At 31.5% G+C, this 15,872-nt stretch overlaps 2 protein-coding genes across 2 annotated transcripts; one reads left to right on the top strand and one right to left on the bottom strand.

The window, feature by feature from the left end:
* Positions 1-2,077: 2,077 nt before the first annotated feature.
* On the bottom strand, positions 2,078-3,249 carry LOC108806959 (ethylene-responsive transcription factor ERF034). Its single transcript, XM_018579177.2, has one exon. It carries the CDS (start codon positions 3,165-3,167, stop codon positions 2,277-2,279), a length of 891 nt encoding a protein of 296 aa, XP_018434679.2. The 5' UTR covers positions 3,168-3,249; the 3' UTR covers positions 2,078-2,276.
* Positions 3,250-12,118: 8,869 nt separating this feature from the next.
* LOC108834707 (UPF0481 protein At3g47200) lies at positions 12,119-15,386 on the top strand. Its single transcript, XM_056988608.1, has 4 exons — positions 12,119-12,241; positions 12,683-13,218; positions 13,781-14,598; positions 14,994-15,386. The coding sequence occupies exons 1-4, from the start codon at positions 12,233-12,235 to the stop codon at positions 15,308-15,310; spliced, it is 1,680 nt and encodes a 559-aa protein (XP_056844588.1). The 5' UTR covers positions 12,119-12,232; the 3' UTR covers positions 15,311-15,386.
* Positions 15,387-15,872: the final 486 nt, after the last annotated feature.

The raw sequence follows: 15,872 nt of genomic DNA, 5'->3' as shown, positions 1-15,872 counted from the left end.
TGTGAAGCAAAGTATGCGATTATATGAAAAAGTGTAAAGAGAAAGGAAATGAGCTTAAACTGCGACGCAAGAAAATAAGATTACATTTTGAGAGAGGGACTCTTTTTAATGCACAATATTGACAAAAGAGGGAAGCAATCATACACTAAGTATCTAGTGTTTTTTCGCTTAAGCACTCCAGTTTCTTTAATAGTGTTCTTTCATGGTGGAACTTTTTTAATGAAATTTTTGAAATCTTTTAATTAAGCTGTATAACTTAAATAACAACTGTGTCCACTCAATAGTGTCTCCGAACATTTGATCTCACCACTGCTGAGATTATTCACGAGAGATCTGCTTCAGTTCACATTATTGGAATTTATAATAATAAATGTGTGTTCAGTTCTATTTGCAAAACTTAATTAATTCATCCACGGGAATTAAGCTGATCCTGGACATACGATTGATATTATTAATTAGATTTACACAATAGTTGCAAATAAAGAAACGTATATATATATATTAAACAGTCGTACCTTCCAATAATATGGAACCATAATATAGTCGCAAACATTATATTAAAAATCGTTGGTTTTAAATAAGAATTGGACCAATTACTTGTCTGTACGTAGTTAGGTTTGCATGCCAGAATATGCCAAACAGCAAATTCACCTTCGTATAATTTGTCAGTGATAGTATCGTCCAGACTATCCAGGTACATGTATAATCTTATTTATAAGGAAATATTCTATATATACTCGTTTATATAATATTTGCTGTTGTCATTTGACATTTTTATATATGTAAAAATTAGTACTTATTATGCGGTGATACTAATATATTTTTACTAGTCGTATATACTTAATTTAATGTTAAAGTCTACCGGCTTAGGTGCTTGCGTTTTGAAATCTACTAATTTTTGTTATCTAGTAAATTATTATAAAGTTTTAAGTTGAAAGCATATACTTATATCTTACTACTATTCAATATTTTTTCATTGTAAATTTAAAATGGTGCTAGATGCAATCTTCATACACCAGTTGCGATAGCTGACTGAAGAAATACATATCAGTTGGGGCAGTTATGTACTCCATGTATATATAATCTCAATTAAATAACAATATATACATTTCCAGAATTAAGAAACACAAATGATAGATTAGGAAGTTGTTGGGGTGCGTATAAAAAGATATACATCACGATATGAATAATAATCGATAGGCTGCTATCAAACTGAGACTTAACTATGTGTTATTGTCTACATACATTCAAACCTTAAAATCATGAGAAAATAGAAAACTAATCCAGCTTTAATAATTATTACTACGTATTGAGATAACGATAGTGATCTCACTATTACACCCACTATGTTTTTATTTAATGACCTGTCTTCAACTATCCTCAAGTCTCACCAAATACCTGCCTGTATATTTGCTCTTTATATACATAGTCGAATATTACCAATTGCCAAGGAAAATAATATATGCAAAGTTAAGAAGAATTATTCACATATCATAAATTATTTTGTCTACTAAGCATATACCTAATTAAGTCGGTAAAGTATATTTGGTATTAGATGAAATCTATTATTTGAAAGATGTGAATGTCTTAACGAGTTTGACAGGGACTTTTCCTTCTCTTGCTAAACTATGTGTGAGCAAATCGTTCCATGTAGTGGATTTTCACCTATTTTGCCATTTACTGTTATATGTAATGACAAAAGCGTATTAAATAAAAGATAATTGTAACTATAACAAAGTTATTTGTCACTTTCAAGTCTAGGTCCAATATGTTTGGGAATCAATAACAGTCTTCACGTTGCCTCATAGTGGTGAACAAAGTAAGGTGTTGGCCAAAAGCAATCACCTCATTACAGCTTATAACCTTTCACCTTTGAGATAAATTAAAGAAGTGGACAAATAAAAAAAAATTAACAAAAAAAATGTAGAAGTTGCAAATAAAAGATCCAAAAACACCATTTGCATGTGACTCATGCTATTTTCCAACACCTAATTTTGTTTTTTCTCAAAAATTCTTTTAAATAAGTTTATCTGAAGTTTCTCCTTCAGCTATACCTAGACTTCATACCACCATCTCATAAACAAAACTCACACACTATATTTGACTGTTCTCTTTTTTTTTTTGGTTTATAGCTTTCTTTTAAAATGTTCTCCTCACATTTATATTACAAAAACATTTATCAAACGTCTATTTGCTAGAAATAAAAATAAAAATGAAAGAAAAAGCAAAAGCCAAACAAAAGTAAATAGAGAAATTGAAAACTAACTAAGGTGTTGTTAGAGTGAGCTGGAGTCTGATTCATTAAGACAGAAAAACGGCTCCTCAAGCCGAAACCCAGCATCGGCTCCACAAAGCTGCCACGTGGACGAGTAATAACAAAACGCATCGTTTCGTATCACCATCTCATTGCCATCAGTAAACAAGTCAGGCAAATCAAACAGTTTCTCTTCGTCTTTGTCTTTGTCCGCAAACGACGTCGTAGAAGCACACGAAGTTTCAGACAACTCTTGAGTCGTAATGTCCGAAGAAAACGCCACACAATCAGACAACGACTGAGCCATCACTGCTCGACTCGGCTCGGCTTCAGCAATTTCAGTTATGTCTGAATTATCGACGTGGAGTCCGCCGGATTGTTGCCAATTAACGGCGGCGGCGGTGGCAGCAGCTTGAATGTCTTTAGGAGAATTAGTGACCGGACGAGGAAGCTCGCCGGATAATTCAGGAAAATTGAGATAAGCCGTTGTACCTTTAATGGCTAAAGCAGCTACGTCATGAGCTCGTGCAGCCATATCAGCCGTTGGATAAGTCCCGAGCCAGATTCTTGATTTCTTCCTCGGCTCTCTGATCTCGGACACCCATTTTCCCCAGCTCCTCATCCGCACTCCCCTGTACGTCGGATGCTTATCTCCGCCGTTGGTCTTTCGCCGTTTCCCTCCTTGATCATCAAGATCTTCGACGGCTAATGATGATGATGATCTTCGATATGCTTTTCTTTTAGGGTTTTCTAAGTTAGAAGTTGTTGATGATGATGAAGAGGAAGAAGATGTTGTACTTGTGGGTGAATAGGACAATGAGGCGGTGGCTGAGGAGGAGGACAAGGCGGAGATGGTGGAGGTTATAAAGGTGACTTGAGAAGCACTCTTCTCTAAATTGATCTGTGTTTCCATTGTTAGAGAGAAGCTTTAGAAAAGAGAGTTGCACAGAAATAGATGTGGAGTGGGCTATTAATATTCCTCCACAATCTTGTTTTTTCCTTTGGCTTTTTCATATTATAAGGAAAAAATACTATAATGAAAAAGAAAAAAAATATATAATGGTATTTGGTTATTAATAAAATGAATGAGGGAGGATGAAACTGGGTCCATGCCTCCATGTAACAAAGAAGATATTATTGTGATTCACCGTTTTAGCGAACCAGTTTTGTTCCATGCGAAAATAAATAGAAACAACATGGTTTCGTTTCAAATTCTTATTCTTTTTAAGTACAAAAAAATATCTGTACTCTTTGAGAAAAAAATTATGTGTTTTCTTTTAAGAAACAAAATTAAAACAATATTACGTACTTATTAATAAAGGAGTATTTTATGGCATTCGTTAAAGGGGAAGCCCCTTCGTTAAATATATGTATTGTTATTTTACTCTCCCTTGTCTAATATGGCCCGACCCTCCTGCATGTGCGTTACTTCTTAACATATGAATCGCCCATCTTCCACTTTCATTTCCTCCGAATAAAATCAGCGTTAATGTGACGTTATATATGATTTAGTATATATATTCTTTCTATTTCTCGTAGAGTCTCATTTTTCTTCATCAGTATATTTGATTGGATAAATTTAGAAACAGAGTCGACGAATCGGATAGAGAAAGAGAACAGATAGAATGTTGTTTTGAGAATTCCATAGACAACAAATTATAAAAATATGTTTCTAGTATACAATGATTAATTTTTGAATTGCTTATTTTTGTTGATGTGACATGCTTTAAAAGCTTAAAATTTTGCTCCTTTATATAAAAGAGATACCATTGTTTCACTATTTGTTTGATACTATTTTCATAACTATTATTTTGAAATTTGATTAAACTGTAAAACTAAATATCTTTTGTTAACAGGATAATTTAAAAGTCGAAACCACATTCGAAAAATAGAAACTCTAATCAAGGAAATGGTTAGTACATAGCAAGGGAGGCAAGTAGATGAGTATTTTTCGCCAAGGAATCTGTTCTGACATTACAAGACTTCAATACATGAGGAAAAAAAAAGATGAAATCAAAAGACAAAGATAGAGATTTAATATCCTTGAGAACTCCATAGAAAATGACTTCGAATTGATAATTCTAATGAACTCAAGATTTTCAGATCTTATCTAGACGTTAGGTAAACCATGTTGTCCTACCGCGAACAAAACCTCCCTTAAAGAACACTTCTGCCATTAAGGGTGAAGCTACGAAGTCAGTGCGGGCTTGGCCTTCAATGGTTTGGCCGCTCTGGCTTTCCTGTATAATCCAACCAAACAAACTGAAACGGTTCTTTCCTTACTTCCTCTTTTTATGGGCGGTTGAAAACTCTGTGGGTAAATCCAAGATGCATATTATTAAACTAGTAGCCACACTAATTAATTATGTCCAAACAAACAAAGTATACACATGCCGTAAATAATTTGAGTAAAATTCGAGTATTAAAAAAAAGACGAGATTCACATTTCCTGGACAGTGTCATTAATTACTCATTAAGCCATCTTTTCGAGTTTCATAATCAAATGTCGACTTGAGCACTTTGTACCCTTCTTGAGATGAAACTATAATGCCACGTGATATAATTGTTTAAATACGAAGGGGTCACGGTATTAAATTTTGATTAAACATAAAACGTACACGTACCCAATCAAATTTATGTGAAAGAATATGTATAGAGCAAATGTTGTATATCAAGGTAAGAGTGTTGATACGTCATATTCGATTCAGCGGCATCATAATTAATTAAGAACCCACTTTACTTTATATTTATTATATACATGGCCACTGGCCACCACAATAAATAAATAAATACTGCTTTAATTATAAATATTTTCTCAGCTGTGATTACACAATAAGTCATTGAAAAAACGGGCGACATTATTCACAAGTGTAGATTTATTTATCGATCTATATTCATAAAGTACTAATCGTAATGATACAAACTGAACTAACTAGTGTCCACTTCAGGAAAGTATGGCTATTGTTGATTCAGAATCTGTTAAGAGTTGACTGAGGAATATTGACCTCTCATAACAATTTCAATGGTAGGCTTTTACCATAGAATTCTTAAATTACATATTAATGTGTGTGTATATAATAATAATAATTGTTATTATTATTTAATTAAGAATATACTAAAATTTTTGGAAACTCAACTAATAATATTTCATTTGACATATTATTAGTTGGTTTTTCAAAAATTTTAATGTATTCTTAATCCTTATTCGAAAATGCGGCACCAAAGACCGTAAAATCGTCCGGAAAAATGCAATTTGGCCACCAAACATAGTGATTTAAGCTGATTCTATTATAAATTGGGATTCTTAAAAATATTAATTTTTACTCATTTTATCCAATAATTGAATTAATATACATAAAAGATTCATGATATTTTCATGAAAATAGCAAAAACGAAGAAATTTGATGTATATCTAGTCAAAGATCAGTGAGCCATCAAATTTAAAATGTGCAGAAAATCTAAATATTTAAAGAAAAAGACTACTTATAAATGTTATAATTACCCTTCATTAAATTTATGCATAAAATATAAAATACGCAAAACACCTCCATTTCAACTCAAGATCAGGTTGTTATACTTTTTTAAATGTATAAACCGCCACACCAAATAATATTTATTGTAAAATCGTTACAAATATATAATATATACCACAGAGAATAAAAATGCCCTAAAAATAATCCTTGATTAATTTCTGTATTATTTCTGATTTTTTATGATGTGTACTACGCGTAATTCAAGCATACGAGGACCGCCTTAACGAATTTCTAGACAGAACTCTTAATTAAATAGTAACTATTATATATACATATACAAATATGTAATTTGAAAACTTCATGATAAACACTATCATTAGAGTTGCTCTAGTCATTCTTAATCTGCATTACGGTTCTCAATTGAAATGATATAGTCCAGTTATTTATAAAGAATACTATAAGTTCTTTGATCGAAAAAGAATACTAAAATTACGAGTCATCCTTCGTGATTATAGATTAACATTTACGGTATGATAGCTCTACAATGATGAAAATAGTATATATGCAGGCGAATGACGTTTTTACGTATATAGTAATCATACAACGTCAGAATTTAGGTCTAGTTAGAGATCGACACAAGTTGAGTGTTGTGGAAAAATCAAACGATGTAAGACTTACCTTAGTATTCGTATTTGATCCTAACATTTTGGGTAATAATCGAAATTGTTTTGCCCAAAATTAAATTGACAAAGTAATTGAAATTCTTAGCATATATAGTAACTTTCTAGAAGAGTGGTTTTAGTCTAAATTTTGGACTATAACTAATTGGTGCCAAAACTAAAATAAAAGTGTAAATTTAATGTGATATATATATATATATATATATATATATATATATATAAAGTATATGCTAAACTATATCAGTAGTCAAATTGAGAAAAAAAAATTGTTCTTAGTATGTTTTTTTTTTTTTTTTTAGTATGTGTTGCTGTGTAGGTTTGAAATAGATCACAAATTCTCTAATTTTTAAAGGAAATTTAAAATTTAATTTTAGCCGTATTGATTTTACTATTTATAGGCTAAATATATATAATCTTGAAAACTTAATAATCACGGTTGTTAAGAAGAGGAAGAAGACAAGAATTGCCGTAGGTGAACACATGGAAGGTAGCTTAAACACAGTGTATTTGTGATTGAGCTTGATCGAGTATAAGAAAAAAGACCTTGTATAATTGTTGTATTATTATGTTATAAGATACAAAATAAAATAAAAGACCTGAAATTTCGGGTTAAGTAGTAAGGGAAAATATTTGAGATGTCATTACATTTCAGATTTGATTTACATGTCATGCAAAATTAAATCGTACTTTTTTGATCACATTACATAAATATGGACTACTATATTTTTGGTGAATATTTAGAAGAAGATCTATATGTAGGTTGCATCTTTTATTTAGAAATTAGATCTGTGTTTTTAATAGATTCGAGTTTAATATTTTTTTTGTCAAAAGAAAAGATACAAAATAAAAGTCTTTTTTTTTTTGTCAACTAAGAAAAGATACAAAATAAAAGTCTAAAAACTAAGAAAGAGAGGTGATTGTTGGAAAATCTGCTAGCGACATACGACGATTGATGCGAGATTTAACATTTTTATAAAAGTCAATGGGCACACATGGCGCACATGCCACTTACTTTTAGTTTTATAAAAAATATCAACGACTAAGGAACTATAATTGTTTTTGGTCGACTATATATTTTTCAACATAATTGTTTTGGTCGACTATATATTTTTCAACATAGAGAAAATCGGTTACATTTTATAGATATGTCAGATGTGTTTAGACAAATCAATATACAAAATGATATTACTATAAATTATTAAAATGCGTAAACACTTTTTAATTTAAATTTTAGAGTAATAAAGCAAGCTGTAATATCACCATTTATGAAAAGCTAATAAATTTCATTTATCTTATTGCTAAAAATAAAAAAATTACACAAAATTTGATTTATTTCCATTAATTAAATATAATAACTTAGATTCTTACTTTTACCATTTATTTTATATTTTAATTTTAGTATTTAAAAACAATATAAAATATAAGTGTTAGAAACAAAAACAAAACAAAAAGTAATAAAGAAAAGTAAATATTTCTTATTTTAATATTTGTGATTAAATTAGAAAATCAGTCATCGAAACACAGAAAAAAAGACATTTCAGCAAATGAGTGAAACAAAAGAAAATGGATTTTTCATTTGCGTTCTTTCTTTATTTATTAGACACGAGCAAATACGGCGTCAGCAAGTGGACAAAACATGACAGGTAGTAAACAACAGCCAGAAACGTATTGCCATCTGGACTATTAGATGACTTGTTAAGATACTGACAGTTCAGTATGATAAAAGGTAAAATTTTGTGAAAGTTTAAATCCAACGGTAATGATAACAAAATGAATCTAAATTGCCTTCTATTTCGTGGAAACTAAAAAACTTTTGTATTTCTTCATATAGAAACTCTGCATTTATATATTGCAGTGTGCATATTCTATAAAGCTACGTACACATGTACTACACTACGCATTACGCATATAATGCATATATACATATTGAAAAAGACAACGGGAGCGGTTCGGAAGCTTAAATATGATGTTCCCTTAACTCTTCTGTCCATTCAATTCTCTGTTTCCCCATTAAAGAGGTAACAAGTACTAAAAATAATAAAATGAAATAGAAGATCGCATTTTTTTCATTAAGCGACGGTCGATGGGCGAGAGTCATGAGATATTGAGATATGTACTACTTTCTCGTAGATCCAGTTTGTTTTTATTCTGTATTCTAAAAGCTAACTTGTATTTGCTACATTTCGTTTTATATTTCCAATAATTAAATAAGGAAAATTGACCAAAACCATTATCCTTTGATGAATCGTTCCATTGATATATAAATTTTGATTATATGAAAACTTTGTCAGCTAAAAGCAGGATACAATCCAAATAATTTTTTTATGTGTGTGTACTTTGAAAGCCGCTAAAATCATGCATGTATTGCACCCAAAAAAAAATCATGCATGGTATCTATCATTTTTTTTGTGATAGTTAAAGTTCGTTGGGTGGTTAACATCTCTTGGTCCACACCAATCAGATCCTCCAGATCTTGGTTTAGGTCCGACTGAATATCATTATAAATAAAATTGTAACACCGCTTATAATTAATTAATTAATACGCACTTGGATTGCATAGAAACATGTAGGGGTGGTCCCGTTTGTATGACAGGAGTAAAACAACGGTTACAATAAGGATTTGAGTAAAATCCGTATGATCTATGACTATTCCGCTACATTTCCGAAAGGCACACAACCGAGCTACTTTGCAAACTCTGGATCAAACTCTAACGAATCGGACGGGAAAACACAGTCTCTGCTCTCTTCTCACCAAATCGATGCTAGCAATTAAGACCGAGCACGACAAAGAACACAAAACACACAACAACCTAAAAAGACCTAACACACGATTCAACAAACAAACGACTAACTAATCAGAGAACTAAAACTAAAAGATCGTGTTTGACAGAGAGCCACATCACACGAAAGCTCGAGGTGACAGTATTTATCTCTTAATACAGCCAGAGAAACGATAGGAAATCAAAGTTTTTGAAACAATAGAATTTAAACTTTTTGTGAAGCAGGAAACAATTGAGAGGGAGTATGAATCCTCAGATTTCTACTTCATATATAAAGCCATGAGAAATGAATGCATAAATGATTTATACACATAATGATTAGTAAAAGTTACAATCAGTTTCGGTATATGTAACTGGAACAAACCATTATAAAATGTCATTCATCACGGAACCATTATAAATTTTCAATCATCACGGAACCATTATAAAATTCATCACGGATGGTCTTACTGTATTATATAAATCGTGCTATATAATTACAAATAAATCACTAAAACGCAGGTAATGGACATCATTATTTTCAAGTATATGGATAAAGACTTTGCGTGTGACTATTTGATATATAGAGTGACCTAGAGAGGGAAGAGCAAGAGTGGAAGTTTTTTGAAGGTTTTTTTGCATGCGAAGTTTTCTTCCCTATTGTAAGTGAGTTGGGAAGAGGAAAGACTGAAAGTTACTAAGAAAATAGCACTCTGGGTGAAGATTAGAATTAAGATAAAATTTATAAACAAACCCAATCATGCGAGGGAGAGGTATAACATATAGAAAGATAATTAAGAGAGAAACATATCTACATCACATCATTTGTATATATATTGTGGCTGCCCTACAAATTGCCTTTATCTCCATAATTTATTTATCATATTAAATTGCATCATTAAAGAGAAAATTTGATAATGATCCACTTTCCTTCTTTCCTATTTCTCTACCCCCGAATAATTCTTGAAGTTTCTGCTTCTTTATTTACTTTTTGTATTATATGTTCATCTTTATTTTGGATTATATGCTCGATATTGTAACTTTTGCTGTTCTTTCTACTTTGAAAAATAATATTCATAGTCAATGAAAATTAAACGTTATAGATAATCAGTGAGTTGTCTCATCATGTATTAGTTATTCACAGATACTTTAAACTTAACTATTTACTAGGTGTTTTCCTGCACCATGTGCAGTAAAAAAATTTAAAATATTTTCTAACAGATAAATATAAATTATATTTATTTTTATTAATATTATAAATTTTCTTTTTCTTATTAATATTTTAGTATAAATTTGATTTAACTGAACATTAAAATTAAGATAAAAGCAATTTTGTTTATTTTGAAATATATTTAAGAATGTGCATGTATATATTTAAAATTATAATCTTAGGTAGATTTTTCTATCTATTTATTTTAATTAAATATATTAAATAAATATGTAAAATTGCATAATTTTCAAAAATTAAAATTAAACAATATTTATAAAATCTGTAGATATATATATATATATATAAGAAACTAATGATTTTACGATTTTATTTGATTTTATGATTTAATTTTTATACTTTTCTAAAAAAATATGTATATATTTTTGAAATATTTTTAATTTAAATGATATTTCAAAATCATTGAAAATGATTGTAGAAGACATGTGGCAAAATCACTTCTCAAATATAATCTAGGGGATGAAAATTTTATAATTGTCAAAAATTAAAATTAAAAAATATTTATAAAATCTGTAGATATATATAAGAAACTAATGATTTTACGATTTAATTTGATTTTATGATTTAATTTTTGTAATTTTCTAAAAATATGTATATATTTTTGAAATATGTATATATTTTTGAAATATTTTTAATTTAAATGATATTTCGAAATTTGAATGCCATAATTGAATATATTTATTTTAATGATGATTTATGAGTTATTACCATATTTTAAAAAAGTCCAAAAATATAAATCGAAAATAAATGTAATATAGGAGTTATTACCATATTTTAAAAAATTTACCAAAAATATAAATTAACATTAAGTATAATTGTCCATGTCATATTAATCTATAAGACATGTCATCAATTTTATTAGCAATGTCATATTATTTTTGTAAGAATGATTGTAGAGAAGACATGTGGCAAAAATTGTCCATGTCATATTAATCTATATGACACGTCATCAATTTTAATAGCCATGTCATATTATTTTTGTGAGAATGATTGTAGAGAAGACATGTGGCAAAATCACTTCTCAAATATAGTCTAGGGGATTAGTGGTCAGATCCTATATAGCATCCCGTAATAATTCAAATGGTCGTGGATCTGAATGTGTTGTCTCCATATTACCTTATCGTGTGGCTAAGTGACAAGGATATTTAACTCCCTTTAAGAGCAGCTGTATCTGATGCTGGAGGTCAGACACCCAAAAATTAGTCGATTAGATTTTGACTCTCCGGATATTACGGGTTAAAAAAAGAATTACACTCTGTAAATATCGCATGATTCTAAGAAAAGAAATACGAAGAAAGGAAAGAAATATGGACTGGAATGTAAGCCCATGGGCTAGTCCTATTCTAGCTCTGATCCAAATAAAATATAAGGCTGAAAACTAAAGCCCAATCACGAATCTTATAATGGGCGCCCGTAACTGTTAAACAGACGTTGGAAACTTGTGTAAGAATATCAGATGGTCCAAATGTGAAATGTGTTATGCATCGGAACTTCTTTTTTGTGCAACTTGCATTGGAACTTTATTTCTCAATCCTGACAGCATAATTCTTTGCCCAACGAATACATAAAACAAACAAAGGAATAAAAAAGCTGGGATCATTTCCTGAAGACAGAAGCAATATAAAAATACTTGAATTAAAGATCTTCACTTTTTTTTTTTTTTGAACAACTGATTAAAGATCTTCACATTCACCTCCTTTATCTCTATGCCCCTTTTGTACTCTTATAAAAGCCCCCTGTATTGTACTCCATGCACAATTAAATATATTCACAAAAGCAACGCATCCCGCTGCCTCTAATTAATATTTTTTTACCACCAAATTTTGTTGTCAGCTGTTATGGCCAAGGTTCGAGTAAAACTAAATAAATTTATATTTATATATATATATATATACTTGTTTTAGTTACGATCATTTCTACTCAAGGACCGGATTATTACAGGGATGGTCAGTGCGATCGCCCAAAACCCATTTCAAATTTTCAGTTTTTTTTGTTCCTTTTCTTTTGTAAACATAGAAATTAGATAAAAATATTATGTTTAAATATAGAAAATGTTCTAAAAATGTTTAGTCACAGAGAAATAAAAATAGTAATTAGTATAATAACTTTGAAATATTTTGTTTTTCTCAAAATTACATTTTAAAAAGAAAAAATTAATAGTTGTAGTTTCAAAAAAAAAATCTGATCAAAGACCCTGAAATGTATTGAGTTGGCCCTGCGTCTACTTAATCATCTTAGTTTAGTGAAGTTTCAATATGTACATATAAAAACTGACTGCTCACTTGTAGGAGAACCAACCGCTGATGGATCTAGAGCAAGGAATAAAGCTAACCGGTTTTACTAACGATGAACCACCAGAGATAGTCTTGGATAAGAAGAATGAAATCGGATCTGGTTATGTAACTAAATGGAGCGAAGGTTCACATGATCCATGGGCTGCTCCTTACCACACTGCAACGCTAGAAGAATTTGAAGAATCACAAAAGCAAAAGGTGATCGAGGATCCAACCATGCAGAATGTAAACGGAACTGGTAACGTGGGTAAATGGAGCGAAGGTTTTCGTGATCCATCGACTCCTAACCTCAAAAGACCTGAGAAAGCTAAGGTAATATCGGTCAAGACTAAACCGGTACCTGGCTCTGAACCCGACATCTCTGGTTTATGGCCTTCGTCGTTTAGCAAAGAGTATTGTTGCATCTATAGAGTGCCTAACCGGTTACGAAGAGTGAACCCAGAGGCTTACACTCCTCAGATGCTTTTACTGGGTCCACTCCAACATTCTAAGAAAGCTGAAGCTCTTGAGCTTTCCAAAACCGATTTAAGGTACGTACTTACATACACATATCATCATATAAACTAAAACCTCTTGTGTTAATCACATAACACATTTATCTGTTAAATTATACCATTTTAGTGTCTTTTGGTATCAAATACTATATTTTAAATTTGTAAAAGCAAACGGACAAGATATCTTAACAGTGAAAGCAAGCCCGGCTCAAATATTAGTTGGGTCCTATGTTCAGCTTTAACCTCTTTTTCTTTTTGCAAATTGAAAACTGAGCTTCTTATATGTTTAACAAGTGAAGACCTTAATTATTATATAGAAAATAGACCGTGGCTAAATTTTTAAAAAATTGGAAAAAGAGGGTCAAGGCAAAAGAACTATCAACACCTGCTCCAGCACTGAGTGAAAGACTCTTGAGAGTATTGTCATTATATTACAATGGTTAATGTATTTTTATAATTATAACTCTAGTTACACAATCAAAATATATTAAAAATATTAATTTCATATTAATGAGATACTATATGAGTTTTCAACATTAATAATGTTCTTTGAACTTATGATGATACCCTAATGCGTTTTTGGATGAGATTATTTCAGATATTTGGACTATATCAACATGGAGCGTCACAAGAAGAAGTACCTTATGGAAATTGCAACAAGATATGGGACTGAAACCATCATAGAGTTCAGCAGAATCATTGAAAGAGATGAACATATCATAAGGGCAAGCTATGCCGAATCAACAGAGTGGATCAAATCTGCAGAGTTTGTGGAAATGATCCTATGCGACGCTGTTTTCTTACTAGGGTTCTTCCTGCAAACCGGAACTCAAAAGTATCAAAGGAACGAAGATATTCTATTCGACGAGCCTTGTCTCATTACCACTATATTAGAAGACCTAATCTTGCTCGAGAACCAACTTCCTTATGCTCTTTTAGAGGATCTTTTTGAACCTTTTCTCTGTAAATTTAGATTTGAGGAAACGTTACGTGACATTATCCTTCGAGTGTTTATGTTTGAAGGGAAGTTGAAAAAAGAAGTGAAGTTCAGACATTTTACAGATTTGTTTAGACGTGTCCGTGTGGCAACACTTCGTTTGCCTGAAGAACAAGCTGCTACAACTGAGGAACCGAAGAGCATAAAGAGTCTATATAACGCAGACAAACTAGACAGTGCAGGAGTGGATTTTGTGAATGTGGGTGAAAATAGTGATTTATCGTTGGTGATTGTTTTCGAAGGAGGAGTGTTGACAATGCCCTGTTTCACAGCCGAAGATAACACCGAGAGGGTTATGAGGAATATAATGGCACTTGAGCAATGTCATTACACTCTTTCTGCTTATGTTTGTAACTATATTGCCTTCTTGGATTTCCTCATCGACACTGAGGCAGACGTTGACTTGCTCGTCAAGAAAGGTAAAAGTACTTTCCTAAACGACCTAGTTCAGAATTTATTATTCAGCAAAATAAAACACTAATAGGAACTTGAGGTGTTCAACCCAGATTTTGAAATTTGTTGGTTTTGTGGCTTTCTGCTTTCTTTAGGATTCAGGCTTTTAGCAAACTGTAATTTTAGTTTTGAAGATTTACACAAACAAATCAAGTTATTTAGTCAGTTTACCTTATATTAGGTTTCGATTTTTCCTGTTAGTTATTTAAAAAATGCAACCAATAGTTTTCCGACATTGGTTAGATTATAAATTCAGATTGTTTTAGGTAATGGTTAAACTATAGGTTGAACATTCCTATACTACGTAAGACCGACACCTTTTTTCAAGTGCCTAACATATCTTCACATTTTACGTTAAAAGATGTTGTAAAGAATTGGTTAGGGCATCAAGGATCGGTGGCAGAAATGGTGAATAAGCTGTGTTTAGGGCTTGTGGACTTTGGATCTCACTATGAGCCTATAGCTGAAAGGCTCAAAAATCATTACAATAGCCGTCTCCACAGATCCGTAGCCACGCTCCGACGAGTCTACTTCAAAGATCTTTGGACCGGAACTGCCACCGTTGCAGCCGTTGTTCTCCTGGTTTTGACTTTAATCCAGACGGTGGCTTCTGTTCTCCAAGTGACCCAGAGCGACCCCAAGTCACCACCGCCTCCAGCTCCTCCCCGAGGACTGTAGATTCTTTCTTGTATACAAAGAAACAAACCTTGTATTTTTTTTTATTTTTCTTTTGAAGTAAAGGCTTTCAATTTAACACTTAAACTATTACAAGATAAATAGTTTGAAAATCTGGAATGAAACAAGTTTCATGTAAGAGTGAATTTCAAACCAATGAAATAACAAAGATCGAGACTAGATAAACCATTAATGGTAAGAAAGACATTAGCTAATGATAGGAGACGGCCGCCTCCAGCTCTTACTGTTTCCATTCCATGTTTTGGTACTTGATAAGAAGCTTGGACTCCCTCCCACTTCTAGTCAAGCTGAACAGACTTGAAGACTCTCAATCTCAGCTTCATCCACTTCTCGTAACATTGTAAAACAAGGACTCTAAAAATCCCAATGATTAGTTGATTAGTTGTCGTGGTTAAGGGATCAACAACGGATTCTAGGACTTTGTTGTTGATAATACTTGATGGACAAGTTTCCATTTCTGACGAATCATAAGAACGGTGTTATACATTAACCACCGTTGGACTACTTTAGATCCATATGGCACAACATTATGATGGAGAGTTAT

The sequence above is a fragment of the Raphanus sativus genome, chromosome 6, assembly GCF_000801105.2.
Source record: "Raphanus sativus cultivar WK10039 chromosome 6, ASM80110v3, whole genome shotgun sequence".
NCBI lineage: Eukaryota > Viridiplantae > Streptophyta > Magnoliopsida > Brassicales > Brassicaceae > Raphanus > Raphanus sativus.
Note: the sequence above shows the minus strand (reverse complement) of the source record. Positions and strands in the feature narration are given on the sequence as shown.